Source organism: Tasmannia lanceolata, unplaced genomic scaffold (assembly GCF_043159265.1).
Source record: "Tasmannia lanceolata isolate RefF3 unplaced genomic scaffold, GAP_Taslan_0.1 ptg000002l, whole genome shotgun sequence".
Classification (NCBI taxonomy): domain Eukaryota; kingdom Viridiplantae; phylum Streptophyta; class Magnoliopsida; order Canellales; family Winteraceae; genus Tasmannia; species Tasmannia lanceolata.
In genome coordinates, this window is record NW_027518679.1 from 40,422,466 (window position 1) to 40,443,035 (window position 20,570).

Below are 20,570 nucleotides of genomic sequence, written 5' to 3' on the forward strand. Positions count from 1 at the left end.
AGACGAATGAAGACTTGAAGAATCGCATTGAAGATCGAAGTCATGTTAGAATGTATAAGATCCAATCTTATTTTAGATTTTAAGAGGCATAATAAAGTTAATCTCACACACCCTAAATGTATAAGTGATTGTCTTTGTGGAGTTCCAACACCTTGGAACCCTCATAGCAATGCCAACTTGGTGTATTGTTGGAAGCCCAAAAACATGAATTGAAAATTTGCTTGACATAGGCTTCTCAGAACTCCGAGAGAATTCTCGGAGCTCCGAGAAATGGTCCAGTAGCCTTTTTTCAATTTCTGTTTGTTTTTCCGGAACTCCGAGATTTTTTCTCGGAACTCCGAGAACACTATAACGGTCTAATTTATAGCCGTTGGGAATTTTTGCAGGAATTACCACTATGCCCTTGAACGGTCATATTTTGGTTTTCCTATATATGGGCATTCTAAACTTCAAGACTATCAATCCTAACACTCTAAAAACATACTTGAACATCCCAAGAGTGAATCAAACTTGTTTATGCCTCTCATCATCCAATATTAGGATTTGGATCAAAGGCTCAATTTGTACATCTTCTACAAAGTTGTAAACCCCTTGTGAGGGATTTTTGTTTCCTTCTTTCTCATTCAAGAAACGTGTATTGGGCGAGTGTTCGGAGAAGCGTAGCCCACTCTCCGTGGTGAAGATTGCCACCAAGGTTAAAGGCATTCGGAATTGTAATCGACACCGATCTTCGCCGAAGTTAAGAAGATCAATTAGTGAAGCCATCAACGTGTTTGGTTGGTGGAGTGGAGTAGGCCTCGCGTTGTGAGGACCGAACCACTTTAAATCTCGGGTGCACTCTCTCTTGAACTCTAGCTCTTTATTTGTATTGCACCTCTAGATTTAACTTGTGTGCTTGAATTTCATTGTTGATCTCTTAATTTCCAAATTAGGTTTGAGTTTTTCAAAAGGTTAAAACTTGCTAGCAACCTAATAATTTTCACTCCTCATAGTTGCCGTACTCGGGACCACCCTTGGATTTTCACTTGGTATCAGAGCCTTGGTTCTTAAAAGATTTTCTTTTCTAAAAATATTTAGAAAATTTTTTAAAAAAATTTCAACAAGGGATCCTTCTCTCGGGGGCTCGTCCCCCGCCTCTCTCGAATCGGGGTCCACAACCATCAGTCTGGAGAACTTGTCTAGATTTACCATTATAGCACTCGCTACTTGCCCAAAACAAAGCAGCCTTGTTATCACAATGCACTGTCAAAGGTGGTATTGGCTTACTCCATATTGGTATATCAACCAAAATGCTTGTTAGCCAATCAGCTTCCTTTCCAGCAGAGAACAATGCAATAAATTCTGATTCCATAGTGGAGTGAGTAATACATGTCTGCCTCTTTGATTTCCAAGAAATCGCAGCTCCACCCAAAGAGAATATCCAGGCAGTCACAGATACAGAATCCTCTTTATCAGAATTCCATGTAGCATCACTATAGCCTTCGATAACTGCTGGGAAGCTACCATAATGCAGTCCATAACTCAAAGTACCCTTTAAGTTCCTCAATAAGCGTATAAGAGCATTCCAGTGATCTCTCCCTGGATTACTTGTATACTTGCTCAGTGTGCCAACAACATAAGCAATGTCTGGCCTGGTACAACAAATAGCATACATAAGACTGCCAATAATCTTTGAATACTCAAGCTGTTCAATAGCTTGACCATTGTTGCGAAGCAACTTGACACTTGGGTCAAAAGGAGTAGGAGCAGGTGCATCATCAAAATGATTGAATCTCTTAAGAATCTTCTCAATATAACTTGATTGCGTAATAGCAATATTATTTAGAGATCTGACAATCTTGATTCCCAGAATCATATCTGCTTCCCCAAGGTCCTTCATGCTAAAATCCGAAGCAAGAAACCTCTTAGCTAAAATAACCTTTTCAATGTCGGTACCAAAGATGAGCATATCATCCACATACAAGCATATAAGAACACCTGAATTATCTCTGAACTTGCTGAAGATGCAGATGTCTTCTCCATTGATCATATAGTCGTTGGACAACATCACACTTCTGACCTTCTCATGCCACTGCTTACAAGCCTGTTTCAAGCCATAGAGAGATTTCAATAGCTTGCAAACCTTGTGCTCTTATCCAGGAGTGATAAATCCTTCAGGCTGCTCCATGTAGACTTCTTCCTCCAAATCACCATTGAGGAATGATGTTTTGACATCCATCTGATGAATAACCAGATTATGAATAGCAGCCAAAGCAATAAGAAGCCTTATGGAAGTAATCCTTGCTACCGGAGCAAAAGAATCAAAATAATCAAACTCTTTCTTTTGCATGTACCCTTTAGCAACCAATCTGGCCTTAAACTTGTCCAACGAGCCATCAGCCTTGAATTTTCTTTTGAGGATCCATTTGCAACCAATAGGTTTACAACCTGTTGGAGGATCTACCAAAATCCAAGTGTTGTTAGACATGATTGAATGCATTTCATCATCAATAGCTTCACGCCAGAAAAGAGCATCATTAGAAGACATAGCTTCAGAATATGTATCTGGATCCTTATCCACCATGAGAGTGCAGAAATCAGGTCCAAATGTTTTAGGAGTAACAACCCTTAAACTTCATCTAGGTGTAACCCTTTCTGGTGATTCAACAGCTTTTCTCTTCAGCTCACTTGAAGAACCAGCTTCAACTTTTCTGTCTTTCTTTGGAAACACATTCTCAAAGAAATTTGCATGCACTGATTCAACAATAATGTGAGGAGACGGAGTTTCCAGATTCAGAAATGAAATTCCACTTAGCAACCCAAGAGGGGGTGAATTGGGTTTCTTTTCAAATTTTAAGAATTTTGAAAACTTAGATTGCACTAGTTTTAGATTGAATAGGAAATCAAAAATAGTATTCAAAGCAATAGTGAAAACTTACCACACAAGAAGAGGTGAAGAGGCAAAGAAGCTTTGACACCAAGATTTTTATAGTGGTTCGGTCTTATCTCAAGACCTACTCCACTCTTCTCAAGTTACTCTCCTTGAGGATTCCACTATCTTCTCCAAGGAACTTAAATACGGCGTTCCTTCCGCCTTGTACAAATCGAGCTCTACGCTCCAAGGGTCTTCTACGGCGCCCTTTGTGCCAAATACGAAGAAGATGAAATGAAAAAGCTTGCTTGCCTCTAGATAGGCTAATTTAAGGTAAAGCTCACTCACTCTCACAAGAACAAGATTGAACAAGTGAAGGTCCTAAGGTCTCTCAAGAATAATCTAAGGTAAATGGCACAAGAGAGAGATGGAGAGTGAAGATCTTCAAGAGAAGGAGAACAAATGACTTTTTGTGCTCTTGAAATCTTTTTAATGTCCTTAGGTAGAAAACCCAAGAGTCCCTAAGTTCATATAAATAGAGGGGACAAAAAAAGACAAAATATTCGCACCCCAACGGTCGTCTCGGACTCCGGGCTCGGAGCTCCGAGCGGCTAATTTTTTGAACCTGGAACAATTCTCGGAGTTCCGAGAATTTTCTCGGAGTTCCGAGAAGCCTACGGCCAGCAGATTTTCCTTATGTTTTGCTGATTTTGTTTGGGCTTTTGGAACTTTGATTTTTCAAGATAAATGGAGTGTCATGAGGGTCCAACAATGTTGAGACACCACTATGAACATTCACAAACCCATTAAATTCTATCTAGGTTGATTTTAACTCTCCTTTGTGCCATAGACCTAGACTAAACATTGAGGACCGTTTACATTCTAAATTTACTTGGTCTTCAATCTTGTTGGCACCTTGTAGAGGCTTTGACATGTCTTCACTCAACTCCATTGATGCTTGAGTTGATTTGCCATTCTTGTGCTTGAGTTCAACCTCGAGTTCAACCTTGAGTTCAACCTTGTCATGCACTCTTGAGGATGGTACACTGTGAACATTATAACTTTGCCAATGGAAATCATTAGTGTATAAAACCTTTAAAACAAATTTAGTTTGTTAATCATCAAAACAATTCAATAGGAGTACTTGTTGAACCCTTGGGCTAACAATCTCCCCCTTTTTGATGATGACAAACATAATTTGTTTTAGGGTAGGAGCTCCCCCTTTAGGGATGAATAAAACACTTTGGGCTCCCCCTAAGAGTTTGATTTAATTGAACATTTAAGGCATTACTTTAAGGATGAAAATTTGATTGCAACATTTTAAGCATAGAGCTTTGCTCCCCCTTAATATATGCATTGGGAGCTCAAATATTCTCCCCCTTTTGTCATCACCAAAAAGGTGGAACAAAAGGAGTGAGGGTAGGTGAGAGCAAATGAACAAGTAACGTGAAATGCGATAAAGAGAGTAGGCATAATACATGGTATGCAAGCAAAAAGAATGAAACATAGAGATATATATAGAGGATGTGAAATGGCATACAGAAAAGTGCATACAATCAGTCAGCATACATAGCATTCATGACACAGCATAATGGTGACAGATATAGATAAACCTAAAACATCCCAAAAAAAAGATCCATACAACCAGCGTATAGTCCAAAGACTATCGATACACAACAGAAACAGATAGATACACCGAATAGAAATAGAAATCTGAGCATCAGAGAACTCGAGCCATCTACTGAGGCGGAGGAGGCGGTGGCTGATGAGAAGAGCTGCCCGGTGCCTGGCCCCACTGGTCACCGGAGAGGTAGCGATAATAAGCGGCCCACTGCTCATCAACATGGGTAGTCATGGTCTGGAAGCGAGCAGAGATCTCAGAGTCAACATGGGTAGATAGCTGCGCAAATTGTGAGGCCATGGATCGTTCAATAGCCTCCTGCATCTGAGCCAAATCCTGGCGAGTGCAGTATGAAGATGTATCCTGTGATGGCTGCGGGGCCGGTGCAGCCTGAGCATCGGCTTCGTAGCCGCCTTCAGCGGCAGGAGCATCGTCAACCGCGACTTGATTCAAAGCCATTCGGTTAAAGGTCTGCTCATCAAACGGGGCAGTCGGAGTCATGGTCAGTTCACCATCCAAGGTGATGCCAAAGTGACGGAAGACACGGGTGAGGACCATGCCATAGGGCAACGAAGAGCGGTAGCGGCCAGGGGTCTGAAACATGTAGCGAAACATGATGTACGGCAGACAAAGCTGGCGGCCCTCGAGAATGCTGTAGATAAGATAGGCCTCTAAGGGTCTGAGGGCTTCACGCATCCCACCACGAGGGATGAAGATGTGGTACATAAAGTTGTGAAGCATACGTGCTACCGGAATGAGGTCGGCGGATTGGACGGGCATACCAGAGTGGTAGTTCCGCGTAATCCTACCATAGACCGTGTCATGATCGATATCATCAAGTGAATGGGTCCCATCTTCCGGCCAGAAATAGTGGGTGAGGCCATCAAAGCTGATCCCAAGAAGAGTGGCAAAGGTGTGATAGTTGAGTTTGATCACTGTTTTCTTGATTTTGGATTCAATTTTGAAGAAGGAAGGAGAAATTGTGAGATTGGCGTAGAAGAGACGCACCAATCGAGGGTATACTGGTTCATTGAGGTGTAGGATGGATGTCCAGTGAAGGGCATCAAATTTGGCCTGTAAGTCGAAATTTTGAAGGACAGGAGGATCAATGTACCTGCCGGTGAGGATGCCCCTAGTGCCGATGTCGGCCCAGAGTTTCTTGGCTTTATCCCCAGTAAAAAATGAGTTAGGCACAACCTCAGCCGCTACAGCCTTTGCCTTTGCCTTCTTCCGAGAAGGCCCTTCTTCCTCGGGAACTTCTTCAGGAAAGTATTCAGGGTCTGCAGCTTGGGAGGAGCCTCCAATGTTGAGATTTTTGGTTTTGGGAGGCATTGTGAGAAGAAATGTGAGTAGAGAGATAGCCCTAAAATGAAGGAGAATAAGAGAAATAGAGAGAAATAGAGAAAAATAGAGAAATAGAGACGGATAAGGGTTTAAAAACAAGGAAATAGCCCTAGAATGGAAGAAAATAGAAGAAGGGGAGAAAGGAAGAAGAAGAAAAACGAAAAAAATGAGAAATTTTAGGGTTTGAAGAAGAAAAATGGGTTGGTAGGAAGAAGAGAGGTAAAGGAAATGGTTTGAAGGAGGAAAAGGGGTTGTGGAAGTTGAAAAAGGAAGAAAAAGAACGAAAATGGAGGTAGTATTTGAGAAGAAAGGGAAGGAAGAGGAAAAGGGGAGAGGAGAAAATGAAAAAATGAACCGGATCCAGGGGTTTTAACGCTCCTGGACCGATTCTCGGAGCTCCGAGAAATAGGCTCGGAGTTCCGAGAACACACGCGTTTTTTTGTTTTGCTACTGTCCGATTCTCGGAGTTCCGAGAAAGTTTCTCGGAGTTCCGAGAACACACGCAATTTTTTTATTTTTCTACTGTCCGATTCTCGGAGTTCCGAGAAATTTTCTCGGAGTTCCGAGAAGCCTGGAAGAAATCTCGGAGTTCCGAGAAATTTTCTCGGAGTTCCGAGAAACGTTCCAGAGCCCTCTGTTCATTTCCTCGGAGTTCCGAGACAAAATCTCGGAGTTCCGAGAATTTTTTTTTTTTTTTTTTTTTTTTTTTTTTTTTTTTGAATGGGAGGAGAACAGAGTTACATGTGATATTTTGAGTTGCAACTTAACCAATCATGATCCAATGCATGAACATAGATGACTTTCCGAGGGTTTTGATGATGGCGCAAGGCCAAAGTTTTAAGTATCTTAATTTGGGGTGATAGTACCGACTCCCCCTTGAAATGAAGTGGGCTATGGGTACCAATTGAGTGATTTTTAGAGTTAGGGTTGGATCATCAAAAACCATGTAGTCACAATCAAAATATGAGATATATATATACAAAGATAATTATGTCTTCTATTCGTGCTTCATGTGCAAACTCTTTCATTTGATCTAGACTCCAAATGTTGAGTCCACTCCTAAGGTCACAAAATCGATCCTCATTAAGGGGTTTTGTGAAGATATCCGCCAATTGTTCATTGGTGTGGATGTACTTAATTTCAATATCCCCTTTTTGAGAATGATCTCTTAAGAAATGATGCCTTACCTCTATGTGCTTAGTCCTAGAATGTTGAATTGGATTTTTTGTCAAGTTGATGGCGCTTGTATTATCACAATGGATTGGAACATTACTAAATGCAAGATTATAGTCCATGAGAGTGTTCTTCATCCATAGGATTTGTGCACAACAAGCGCCGGCCGCAATGTATTCTGCTTCGGTTGTAGACAAGGCTACCGAGTTTTGTTTTTTGCTAAACCAGGACACTAGAGACCTTCCTAGAAATTGACAAGTGCCACTTGTGCTTTTTCTATCAATTCTACAACCGGCAAAGTCGGCATCCGAAAATCCTACTAGATTGAATTCATTCGATCGTTCATACCATAATCCTAAAGAAGGAGTTCCTTTGAGATATTTGAATATCCTCTTAACGGCACTCAAATGAGACTCTTTAGGACCCGATTGAAACCTAGCACAAATGCACACGCTAAACATTATATCCGGCCGACTAGCGGTCAAATATAATAGACTTCCTATCATTCCTCTAAACTTTTTCTCATCAACCGGTTTCCCACTTTCATCCTTTTCTAATTTGGTGGAAGTGCTCATAGGAGTTGGCTTGATTTGAGAGCTATCCATGCCAAATTTCTTAAGGAGTTCCTTAGTATACTTCTCTTGGTTGATGAAAATTCCATTTTTACATTGTTTGATTTGAAGTCCTAGGAAATAGGTAAGCTCTCCCATCATACTCATCTCAAACTCTTTTTGCATGGATTGTGCGAATTCTTCACACATCTTATCATTGGTAGCACCAAATATTGTATCATCTACATAGACTTGAACAATAAGCATATCTTTTCCTTTTCTTTTAATAAACAAGGTTTTGTCAACCGTGCCCATTTGAAAGCCACTCTCTAATAGGAAGGAGCTAAGCCTCTCATACCAAGCTCTAGGAGCTTGCTTTAGACCATACAAGGCTTTGTCCAACCTATATACGTGATTAGGGTATTTGAAATCCTCAAAACCGGGAGGTTGTTCAACATAAACTTCCTCCATAATATACCCATTTAGGAATGCACTCTTCACATCCATTTGATACAACTTAAAGTTTTTATGGGATGCAAATGCAAGTAGCATCCTTATGGCTTCCAATCTAGCAACCGGAGCAAAGGTCTCATCATAATCGATACCTTCCTCTTGGTTGTAACCTTGGGCTACCAATCTAGCTTTATTCCTTTGAATATCTCCATGCTCATCGAGTTTGTTTCTAAACACCCATTTAGTCCCAATAACCGGGTGATCACTAGGCCTAGGAACTAACCTCCATACTTGGTTTCTCTCAAATTGGTTTAGTTCCTCATTCATAGCAATCATCCAAAATTCATCCTTTTCAGCTTCTTTTATGGACTTGGGTTCTATTTGGGAGATAAAGGCCATGTTGGCACAAACATTCTTATAGTGAGATCTTGTCTTAACTCCTTGTGAGGTTTCACCTATGATTTGAGTAGAGGGGTGACTAGACATGATTCTACTATGTTTAGGAAGACTTTCTACTTCAAGTTCTTCTATAGGTTGACCTTCTAAATTAAGATTTTCTAAGGGTTGGACAATGGACTCTACTTGACTAAGAGGCTCTAGAAGATTGACACCATCATCATCTTCATTAATGACATTAGGAGGTTCAAATGACTCGTCAAATTTGACATGCACGGATTCTTCCACAATTTGAGTTCTTTTGTTATAGACTCTATAGGCTTTACTATGGGTTGAATAGCCTAAGAAGATACCTTCATCGGATTTTGAATCAAACTTATGCAAGGTGTCTTTCATGTTTAATATAAAACATTTACAACCAAAGACTTTGAAATAGCTAACTTTGGGGGGTGTTCCACTCCATAGTTCATAAGGTGTTTTGTTAAGGTGAGGTCTAATGAGCACTCTATTTAAAATATAGCAAGCCGAGTGAACGGCTTCCGCCCAAAAGTTTCTTGGAACATTGTGCTCATTTAACATAGTTCTAGCCATTTCAATAATAGATCTATTTTTCCTTTCAACTACCCCATTTTGTTGGGGAGTTCTTGGAGCCGAGAAATTGTGCTTGATTCCATTTTCATTGCAAAAGGTATCAAACTCAAAGTTCTCAAACTCGGTTCCATGATCACTTCTAATTTCATTTATGAAAACCCCTTGTTCATTTTGAATTCGCTTGCACAAGTTGACAAATTTCTTGAAGGTTTCATCTTTACTAGTTAAGAATAACACCCAAGTGAATCGAGAGTAGTCATCAACAATCACATATACATATCTACTTCCTCCTCTACTACTAGTCTTCATGGGACCAAATAGGTCCATATGAAGGAGTTGGAGTGGACAAGAGGTAGATAATACACTTATGGGTTTAAAAGAGTTTTTAGCATGTTTTCCATGAATGCAAGCACTACAAACTTTATCTCTAATGTATTTGAGTTTAGGTAACTCTCTCACAAGATTCTTAGAAGATAATCTTGAAATTAAATCCATATGAGCATGACCAAGTCTCCTATGCCATAACCAAGGGTTATCATCCATGGCGGAGAGACATTGGATGTTTTGATTTTCAAGGTCTTCTAATGCTAATGAATACATATTGCCATCTCTATATGCAACAAATTCAACATCATTATTCTTGGAATTCAAAATTTTACATCTATCTTTTTCAAAAAGAACTTTGTGACCAAGATCACATAGTTGACTAATGCTTATTAAATTAAATGAAAGACCGTCAACGAGCAAAACATGTTCAACCTTAATGTCCTTAATTTTAATGGTACCTTCACCGAGGATTTTGCTTCTTCTATCATCCCCAAAGGTGACATTTCCTTGATGACTCATGGTGACAAAGGCGAACTTGCTTACATCTCCCGTCATGTGCCTTGAGCAACCGCTATCCAAAAACCATTTGTCCTTTGAGGGTTTTCCTTTCAAGCACACCTACAAGAATCAAAGCTCATGTTGAAGTTTTAGGTACCCACTTTTTCTTGGGTCCTTCAAGGTTAGCAACATCATAAAGCTCATTCTTTTTAACCCACATAAATTTTGTTGCTTTTGATTTCTTAACATTGCATGCAAACCTTAAGTGTCCTATTCTACCACAATAGTGACAAGTGGGAATAAAGGCACTAGTGTTAGCATGGATGTAGGAGAAATTTCCTATAGCTTTATTTTTGAATGAGGCTTTTCCTTTAGAAAAGGGTTGGTAACCAAGACCATTTTTTTCTAGAGAGACAAGCTTATTTTCAAGAATTTCATCTAGTTTATTTTTGCCACATGAGAATTTTTTAAATGTCAAATCAAGTTCTTTGCATTTCAAAATAAGTTTCTCATTTTCTTCTTTTAAGCTTTTGTTTTCAAAGATTAATTTGTCTACTTCTTCATTCAAAGCTTTGTTTTCCAAAAACAATTTTTCACTTGTATTGGTTTGCAAATCGAATTCCTTTTTCATGAACCCAAAATCCCTAGTGACATTTTGTAAGGACTTTTTCATTGTTTTGTTTTTGGCGAGTTGTAAATCCAAATTTTCATGAAGTTTTTCACAAGCAAAAATTAGTTCATCATTAGAGAATTCATGAGATAAATCATCAACATCATTTACCTCGGATAAGGAGATGTCTTGTGTTACATCGGCGAGTCCCATGAAGCAAAGGTCATCTTCATCCTTTCCGTTGGATTCATTTCCGGATGAAGCACTCCCTTCATCCCAAGCCGCCGCACACAAAGCCTTTTTGCCATGTCTTCTATTCTTCCTATCCTTGTCATTGTTGTTGATGAGTGGGCAATTTGGCCGTATATGACCAACCTTGTTGCACTTATAGCATCTCATCTCCTCTTTGTTTGAGGGTCTATTTCTTCCTTGGCTAGAGTTGCCTCCTTTCTTGAATTTGAGAAATTTCTTGAATCTCTTGGTGAAGAGAGCAAGATCGTCTTGTGTGTCTTCTTCACTCTCTTCCTCTTCACTCTCAACTCTTGCTTTGAAAGCTATTCCTTTCCTTTTTGTATCTTCCTTTTGTTTGTTTAAGGTTTCTCTTCCTTTTAAAATCATTTCATAAGTTGTTAAGGAACCTATTAAGTCTTCTAAGCCCATTTTTGATACGTCTTTTGCTTCTTCAATGGCGGTGACCTTGGGATCCCAATCTTTAGGTAAAGACCTAAGTATTTTGGTAACTAAGTCCTTGCTAGACAATTGTTTACCTAAGGATCTCAACCCATTTGTTATGTTTGTGAACCTAGTATGCATTTCGGCAATGGTTTCATTTGGGTCCATCATGAATAGCTCATACTCTCTAAAGAGAAGATTCATCTTGGACTCTTTCACTTGATTTGTCCCTTCATGAGCTACCTCTAGCATATCCCAAATCTCCTTAGCGGTTTCAAGAGTAGAAACTCGATTGAACTCCTCGGGAGATAAGGCACAAATCAAGGCATTCATTGCTTTTGCATTGATAGTGGATTCTCTTCTTTCATTTTCATCCCATAGTTCCATATCAACACTAGGTTCATTATATCCATTTTGGATACTTCTCCAAACATCAAAATCCAAAGATTTTAAAAACACTCTCATTCTAGCTTTCCAATATGGATAGTTTGAGCCATTGAAGAAGGGAGGTCTAGTGGTGGATTGCCCCTCATTGCTATGAGAAAAGGTTGCCATTTGAATCTTTCCCTTGTAGGTTTTCAAAGAGAATTCCTATGTAAGAGCCTAAGCTCTGATACCAAGTGAAATTCCACTTAGCAACCCAAGAGGGGGTGAATTGGGTTTCTTTTCAAATTTTAAGAATTTTGAAAACTTAGATTGCACTAGTTTTAGATTGAATAGGAAATCAAAAATAGTATTCAAAGCAATAGTGAAAACTTACCACACAAGAAGAGGTGAAGAGGCAAAGAAGCTTTGACACCAAGATTTTTATAGTGGTTCGGTCTTATCTCAAGACCTACTCCACTCTTCTCAAGTTACTCTCCTTGAGGATTCCACTATCTTCTCCAAGGAACTTAAATACGGCGTTCTTTCCGCCTTGTACAAATCGAGCTCTACGCTCCAAGGGTCTTCTACGGCGCCCTTTGTGCCAAATACAAAGAAGATGAAATGAAAAAGCTTGCTTGCCTCTAGATAGGCTAATTTAAGGTAAAGCTCACTCACTCTCACAAGAACAAGATTGAACAAGTGAAGGTCCTAAGGTCTCTCAAGAATAATCTAAGGTAAATGGCACAAGAGAGAGATGGAGAGTGAAGATCTTCAAGAGAAGGAGAACAAATGACTTTTTGTGCTCTTGAAATCTTTTTAATGTCCTTAGGTAGAAAACCCAAGAGTCCCTAAGTTCATATAAATAGAGGGGACAAAAAAAGATAAAATATTCGCACCCCAACGGTCGTCTCGGACTCCGGGCTCGGAGCTCCGAGCGGCTAATTTTTTGAACCTGGAACAATTCTCGGAGTTCCGAGAATTTTCTCGGAGTTCCGAGCTCGGAGCTCCGAGAATATTCTCGGAGTTCCGAGAAGCCTACGGCCAGCAGATTTTCCTTATGTTTTGCTGATTTTGTTTGGGCTTTTGGAACTTTGATTTTTCAAGATAAATGGAGTGTCATGAGGGTCCAACAATGTTGAGACACCACTATGAACATTCACAAACCCATTAAATTCTATCTAGGTTGATTTTAACTCTCCTTTGTGCCATAGACCTAGACTAAACATTGAGGACCGTTTACATTCTAAATTTACTTGGTCTTCAATCTTGTTGGCACCTTGTAGAGGCTTTGACATGTCTTCACTCAACTCCATTGATGCTTGAGTTGATTTGCCATTCTTGTGCTTGAGTTCAACCTCGAGTTCAACCTTGAGTTCAACCTTGTCATGCACTCTTGAGGATGGTACACTGTGAACATTATAACTTTGCCAATGGAAATCATTAGTGTATAAAACCTTTAAAACAAATTTAGTTTGTTAATCATCAAAACAATTCAATAGGAGTACTTGTTGAACCCTTGGGCTAACAAGAAATCTATAAGCTTTACTGGTTGTAGAATAACCAATAAAAATATAATCAACTCCTCTGTAGCCGAGCTTCGGAGTATCCTTATCTGGCAACCGAACATGAGCTAAACATCCCCAAATTCTGAAATAAGAGATATTAGGTTTTCTTCCATTCCACAGCTCATACGATGTCTGATTGATCTTCCTTTGAGAGACCCTGTTCAAAATATGACAAGCAAAAAACAAGTCTTCTACCCACAAATTTTCAGTTAGTCCAGAACTAGTTAACATACAGTTAATCATTTCAATCAGAGTTCTATTCTTTCTTTCAGCTACTCCATTTTGTTGAGGAGTATAAGATGGAATTAATTGTCTTACAATTCCATCTCTTTTACAAAGATCATGAAATTCACCTTTCATGTACTCACGTCCTCTATCTGAACGAATGGTTTTAATTTTCAAATTCAGCTTATTCTCAACTTCTGCTTTATATGCCTTAAACTTTTCAAAAGCTTCATCTTTTGATTTTAAAGGATATACATAGGCATATTTAGAATGGTCATCAATAAAGGTTATGTAATAATGTTTGCCATCTCGTGAAATGAAGTCCATTTCACAAATGTCACTGTGAACTAACTCAAGGAGAGTGGTGGTTCTTTCAACAGATTTAAAGGGTTTCTTAGTGATCTTGCACCTGCTACATATCACACATTGAGTATCATGATTTCTATCACAGTTACTTATAACCCCTTCACTAACCATGCGAGCAATTGAGTTAGAGTTCACGTGACCTAATCTTTGATGCCATAAATCAAAGGACTCAGCAATATAAGCAGAAATAATTTCATTTTCAATGCTAAGCTTAAACATGCCATTTACATGTGACCATTGCCAATAACCTTGGTTTGATGAAGAGTTGCCCATGTATAGCAACATGCCATCCACCACTACTTCATAATGTTTGAAGAGATTTTTGTTTCCTGCAATATGACGAGATGCACCAGTGTCAATTCACATGTGACCATTGCCAATAACCTTGGTTTGATGAAGAGTTGCCCATGTATAGCAACATGCCATCCACCACTACTTCATAATGTTTGAAGAGATTTTTGTTTCCTGCAATATGACGAGATGCACCAGTGTCAATTCACCATTCAACTTCATTTTCCACCATAAAGTTTTCAGTCACCATTGCGACGAGATCATTTGAGTCTTCTCTTTTCTTCTTATTCTTTTCATACTTAGGCTTGCGACAATCCTTTGCAAAGTGATCAATCTTGTGACAATTGTAACACTCCTTGTCCTTGGCAGGGTTAGGGTAGAAGGCTTGAAGTTCCTCGCATTCTTTGGTTTCAAAAATTTCCTTGAATTATTCTTTCCAGAATCTTTCTTCTTCTCCTTGTCAAGAACAACATGTGCATTAATTATCGGTTCCTTCACTGTCTCCTTGTCACGTTTTCTAGTTTCCTCCTCAATGTGTAGCTGTTGCATAAGTTGATCAAGAGTGAGATTTTTCTTGTGCTTCAACTTGTTGCGGTATTCCTTCCAAGATGGTGGAAGTTTAGCAACAATAGCCCCCACATGAAAATTTTCATCAAGAGTCATGCCTGCAGCAACAATATCATTAGCAATCAATTGGAATTCACAAACTTGAATAGAGACATCCTTATCATCATCCATTTTGAAGTCCATATAATTTGAAACCAGAAATTTCTTTGAACTAGCTTCCTCTGCTTGGTAAATTGTTCTCAGATTATCCCATAAATCTTTTGCAGTCATGCACTTTTTGGAGTACTGATCAAAGAAGGAATTAGACATCCCACTAAGGATGTGATTCTTGCAGAAGTAGTCATCATCATTCCATTTAGCAATCTGATCAGTGATTTCTTTAGCTTGATCAGATGATAATTCCATTGTTGGACTTGCAGGACATAGCTGAGTTAACACATAAGATAATTGAAGTTCTCGAAGGAAGAACTCCATCTTAGTATGCCATCTCTGAAAGTTCTTTCCATCAAAAGTCTCAAAATTTGGGTGAACAACCTTATTAACTCCATTAGAAGCAATGAGAGTTAAACTATCTTCAGTTTGTTGGAACAAATGCACAAAATAAAATAAGATATTACCCGAAACAAAACAAGAAAGAACCAAGACTTAGAAGCGCGTAAACGCTTCTTGAAGATAGTTGAAGCCTCTCCCACATGCAAACGGAAGACAACAATGGCAGCACTATCTTCGAGATTCAACCAAGCCCAGATTCCCTGTACATCCAAGAGAGTTGCACTTCTCTACAATGGATCATCTATCCACCTCCGATCGATCAAACAAGTGAAACAAGTTTTTAGTCAAAATGACTTTTCTCTTTGAAAATCAACTCTATGAAAAGGATTATATTTCTCATACTTCTCTCTTCTTCAAAAGCTCAACCATTTCTCTCTTAATAGAAGCTATCCCAAAAGACTCTCCATTTTTGGACTTACCCTTAATGGGAGAACTCAAGGCATTCAACTCAAATGAGAAAATCAAAGAGTCACCATTAATGGAATACAAAGAGTCACTAAGAAAAGTTAACTCTTTTGTCCTTTTGTGAATGACTCTTAGAGTACCAAGGAATATGAAAAAACCCAAATTTAATTTTTAAGATTATAATTTGAAACACATTTCTAAGAAATTAATTTTCCAAAAATGCATTTGTAAATATAATTTGAAACACTTTTCTAACAGCATGTTGTGCAAATATCTTTGCCTGAGTTTCTATGGGGAAGATACCTTACGGCGGTGCAAATCCAAAGTTAGATTCCTAGTAAGGTTACACCTAAGATCCCTTATGTCTTATGGGTCAGTATGAAGTTGAGATTGTGATATTTGCACATGTGAGGTTGATTGACCGAGGCTAAAGTCTACAATCCCCAAATTAAGAAGTAAGGCCCTAAAAACAAATAGTTGCTATTTAAGTGGTAATCTTAAGATGTTTAAGGGTTTTTGGTTTACTAATCCTATAAGTAGTAAATGTATCATATAAACAAGATACGCAGAGTTTTAAGAATAATGGAAGCCTTAGTGGGAGTTATGTGCCTAGGAAAGTCACCTTTGGAGAGAACCATATTATGATCTCATCTCTTTACATCAGTCCATAATAAGTGATCAGTCGGCTCAATGGCTTGGCGCCATAAAGGAAGAACTGCTCTTAATAGAGAGGAACCAAATTTGAAAACATGGCGAGTTTCCAAATGGAGTCTAGCCAGTTGGCTATAAGTGGGTCTTTAAGATCAATGTTTGATTCCAAGGGTGGCATTGAGCTGCATAAAGTAAGACTGATTACAAAAGGAGCCTTTGAGAATAGAGGGATACACTATAAAGTGATTTTCTCTCCAATTTCAAAGAAAGACTCTTTATGTAAAGGCATGGCTTTGATGGCTCATTTTGTTCTAGAGTCAAACTAGGTGTCTCGGTAATGGTACTTAAAGTTTTACATAAATCACATGATTTGGGTTCAACAAAGAACTCATGAATAAATGAATATATCTTGGGGACAGTGGGAGTGATACCATCATTTTGGTATTGTGAGTTGATTACTTTTTGTCATGTGGTATTGAGACGAAGCAAGCACATGCTCTTGGCTTGAGTAATTCTTCTTCCCAAAGGTGATGAATTACTCTAGTGCCATGTTTTGGGGCGGAGCCAGAGGGGTCAAGGGCGGGCAATTGCCCCCCCGGAAAAATCTCAAAATTTATTTTTATAAAGCTTCAAAATATCTAATATCACCCTTTGCCTCCATCAATTTTACAGTTTTTGTAAAGAGGGGCAAATGTCCTCCTTTAAAATATTTTACGCTTTAAAGCCAAAAGCCAAATCTTGCTTCACCGATGCTATTTTTTAGGGATTTCTTCCAAACTTTCTCACGATTTTAGGGGTTTTAACGATTTTGGCAGTTTGTTCCCACGATTTTCCCCTCTCTCCATCGCCATCCCAAGATTGTTAGGGGGGTCAATTGCAGGTTTTTTTGGAAAAGTTTAGAAAATAATTTGTTTTTTTTCAAAATTTCATGTTTTTCCATAGTTTTATCACACATGAAAAAAGTTATTTTCCACAGTTTTACAAAATGCTTTTCCATAATTTTATTTACATGGACCTTTATTTTATAATGATATCCCTAAAATTTATCATTTTCCTCTAAATTGTGGAAATAAAAAAATATCCGAAGAAAAAATTTCCTCAAGAAATGTTTTTGTTGCAATCCAAACAGTGCCTTAAGGTAGAGAAAGGTTCAGGAAGCATGGAGGATCCCATGTATAACAACCATTGTTTGCCCCCTCTAGCACAAATTCCTAGCTCCGCCCCTGGCCATGTTGACTGTGTTTTGGAAGGAAACATGGTATAAAGGATTTAGGTGGAACATTATATATAATAGAAGTCCATGTTCACCTAATTAGGATTCAAGAATTGCCGGGAGTGTCTCAGAAAACCTACATTGGCAAAGTTCCTTTAAATTATCAACATGGATAAGTGGCCCACTGGTAGTTTCCCTTGTGGTTAATGATGTTAAGTTCCTAGGTCCCAGGATCGATTTAGAACAAGAGCAGATAAAGAGAATCCCCTATAGTTCCGCAATTGGAAATCTCATAAATGCTTGGGTTTGCACCTGCCTTAACATAACCTATGTGGTGGGCAAGGTTAGAAGGTACTGATGTGATCCTATGCATGGATCATTGGAAAGGTACCAAAGAGGTTGCGTATTGTCTATAATGTAGTGTTCTTTTGTTTTCTTTCCCTCTAGGTTTCCATGGAAAACCAGGTTTTTTTCCGCGAAAACCAATTTTTTCAGCGTTCTTTTAGTTTCCACGGAAACATTTTTATCCAACGTGGTAAATCAAAAAAATTACGTGGAATAGTCGATTCCCTGACTTTTCTCAGCGCTCATTTCCTAGCGTAGATATCGGAAAACCCTCGTTTCTTTCACATTTCCCCGACTTCAGGTGCTGCTGTGATGAAAAAAAAACCCTCGTCTTCGCCTCATGTCCAACCTCCTGCTCCTCTCATCGTTCCCTACAAACGGTACGCACTCTCGCTCTCTCTCTCTCTATTACAATGTCTTCTTTGATTCTTGTCTTCGTTATCTCTCTCTTTCCCCTTTTTTTATTTTATTTTTAAGAACCTTTTGTTCATCTTCTCTAACCCGAAATAGGGTTTCTATAAACTTGAAATAGGTCTGTAAAAATTATTTGAGAAACCCTATTTGAGAAAATTTACAGAAACCCTATTTTGGGTAAAATTGAATAAGGTGTCATTTCTTCCCCCCTTTCGATACTAAGAACCGATAATCCAAGCCCTAGGTTTGTTGTTTTTTTTTATCTTTTTTTAGATTTAGGGGTTTTTTATTGGGGGTTTTGGTTGTTAGAGTTTTTAGGGATTTTTTGATTTTTTTTGCTTTTAGATTTTTTTAACTCAGAAGCATGATTCAAACTCTCTCTCTCTCTCTCTCTCTCTCTCTCTCTCTCTCTATCTCTCTATCTCTCTCTCTCTTCTCTGTTGGTTTTTTTTTTATAGATTTTTTGTTTTTTTGATTTTTTTTGTTAATTTGTTCATGACAGACAAAATGGTTAAGCAAGTGAATGATTTGAATACTTGGGCTTCATTTGCAACTCTTGAAGCAGATAAGTGTCTACCTGAGCAACAATATGCTCAAATTTATGACCTAACCTTTCAAGTTCATAAGTTGCATTATTTAGGGGATCTCTTGACAGTAAACAGACAAGTCTCTTCCAGAGCATAGATATACTCTGAAATGTGATATAACTTTTGGAGATCACTTGTTGCTTGCCCTTAGAGATTTACATATGTAAAAATGTAAGCTCCCCCCGACTAAAACATTCTATCCCTTATGCTCTGTTCTCTTGTCAGGAAAGGAAAGGAAAGGGAAGGGAAGGGAACTGACGTGATAGGAAATGAAAAGAAACCTAACAGAAAACCTGTCAGATGAGCGTTTCATTGCACAGAAACCTGACAGAAAATAACAAAAACTAACAAAAACTACAAAAATATGTGTTTCGTTGCAGGGAAACTCAATAAAAACTTATTAAACAAAAACGGTGACAAACTAAATGCAGAATGATGCCCACATAGAATCTAGTCTAAAATAAGAGTCCAACATATGGTTAAAGCTCAATCGTAATTCCCAAAAAACAACCCGAGTTGCACTAAAAAAATCCAAAAAACCATATCAAATTCGGGTCGAGTTGAGCTTTTGCTGAAAAACCATATCAAATCAGATTGCTTTTAAGGAAATTGGTTGATTTGATTTCAACTTTGTAATCGTCGGACACCTAGATTTTTGTTTAAGGATATTTCCACAAAGAGTCTTGAATGTGGAAGAACATAGATATACACCATTAGTTGCTTCCACCTTGGATTTAGAGTTTATTGTGTATTACAAGGCCTTATGCCATGCCTTGTGGTTACGGAATTTTGTCTCTCAAGGTGTAGCCTTATTGGTAGTCAACAAGTTACTGAGAATATGTTGTGATAATTCCGTTGCGGTTTTACTTTTCCAAGAACGATAAATAAAGGAGTCAATGTGTTGACATATTGTCATGAAAAAGAGAATTCATGGTCAAGTAATGTCTACTGAGTGCATAAGTATTGTACTTATGTTAGCAGATCCAATAACGAAAGGTTTATCGCATGAGGTTGTTAATGACTATGTAGCGCACATGATGTTGGTGGATAAGACAGACTAGTTGATTAGTGGGAGTATGCATAAAGGTTTATAGGCATTGTAATGTGATCACTATTGAGTTTTGATCCTGATGAATAAAGTTATTAGCTGCTCCATTATTTGTTTTGTACACTTTGAACGGATGTTTTAAAGATAGAATGTAAGTAATGACATAAAGAGGACTATAAAGTATCATTCATGCTGGTAAGTTTGCTAGCTTTGTGACCATGGGAAGGTCATTGGATAGATTAATAGTCCAATGATTACATGATATGTTGTTAGTACACTTATTGAACGAAATATAAAGTTATTGCGATTAGTAACTGTTGCGAAAGGTGTAAAGCCCATGCAGGCCAAGTGCGAGAGTGTTAGACATTTTCCAAGTTTAGAGTTTCTAAACTTGTAGTGTTCCCATGTTTTAGGCTTTCTAAAACACGTGTTTCCATGTTTTGGAGTTGCTAAAATGGGCGGCCTTGCATATTAAAGCAACCTTCCTCTGTATATGCTAATTCTCTAAATTTGGAAAGGTTTTGGAGGGCAAGTTGGCTCAATTAGTTGTTGCTAAACTTATGCTTAAGGATTCAAACGAATTTGCACTCAATAAATATAGACTCTTGGTCCCTCTTCCTCTCACCACAATTCCAACTCCTTGAAAGTATTCACGTTCAAAGGAGGGGTTTCCCATAGCCTAGTGGTGAGGAGAAGGAAGAGAAGAACAAGGGGTGTTTCTGAGTCGTTATTGTGCTCGGGAAAGAGACACAGGCACACAGCTTCGACGGATTACAAGCTTCAAAGGCACGGCCATCATCAAGGGTATTCCTAACCCATCTCATTAGATGTTGAATTTTTCTTTGATTTGAAAAGGACTAGACTAAAAAGGACTGGACTAAACCTTTT

At 38.5% G+C, this 20,570-nt stretch overlaps 1 protein-coding gene across 1 annotated transcript; it reads right to left on the bottom strand.

The window, feature by feature from the left end:
• Positions 1-13,083: 13,083 nt before the first annotated feature.
• LOC143891707 (uncharacterized) lies at positions 13,084-14,941 on the bottom strand. The gene is made up of 4 exons (XM_077396246.1): positions 14,200-14,941; positions 13,994-14,074; positions 13,252-13,938; positions 13,084-13,175 (listed from the first exon to the last, which is right to left on the bottom strand). Exons 1-4 carry the CDS (start codon positions 14,939-14,941, stop codon positions 13,084-13,086), a joined length of 1,602 nt encoding a protein of 533 aa, XP_077252361.1.
• Between the last annotated feature and the right edge of the window lie 5,629 nt (positions 14,942-20,570).

What these genes read in the sequence shown, in the direction of transcription:
- LOC143891707 (XM_077396246.1), bottom strand. Translation starts at nt 14,941, where the DNA reads ATGGAGTTCTTCCTTCGAGAACTTCAATTATCTTATGTGTTAACTCAG. An exon ending in AAGGATTGTCGCAAGCCTAA is followed by an intron (nt 14,075 to 14,199) that starts GTATGAAAAGAA and finishes GTCATATTGCAG; the next exon opens with GAAACAAAAATCTCTTCAAA. An exon ending in CAACTCTTCATCAAACCAAG is followed by an intron (nt 13,939 to 13,993) that starts GTTATTGGCAAT and finishes GTCATATTGCAG; the next exon opens with GAAACAAAAATCTCTTCAAA.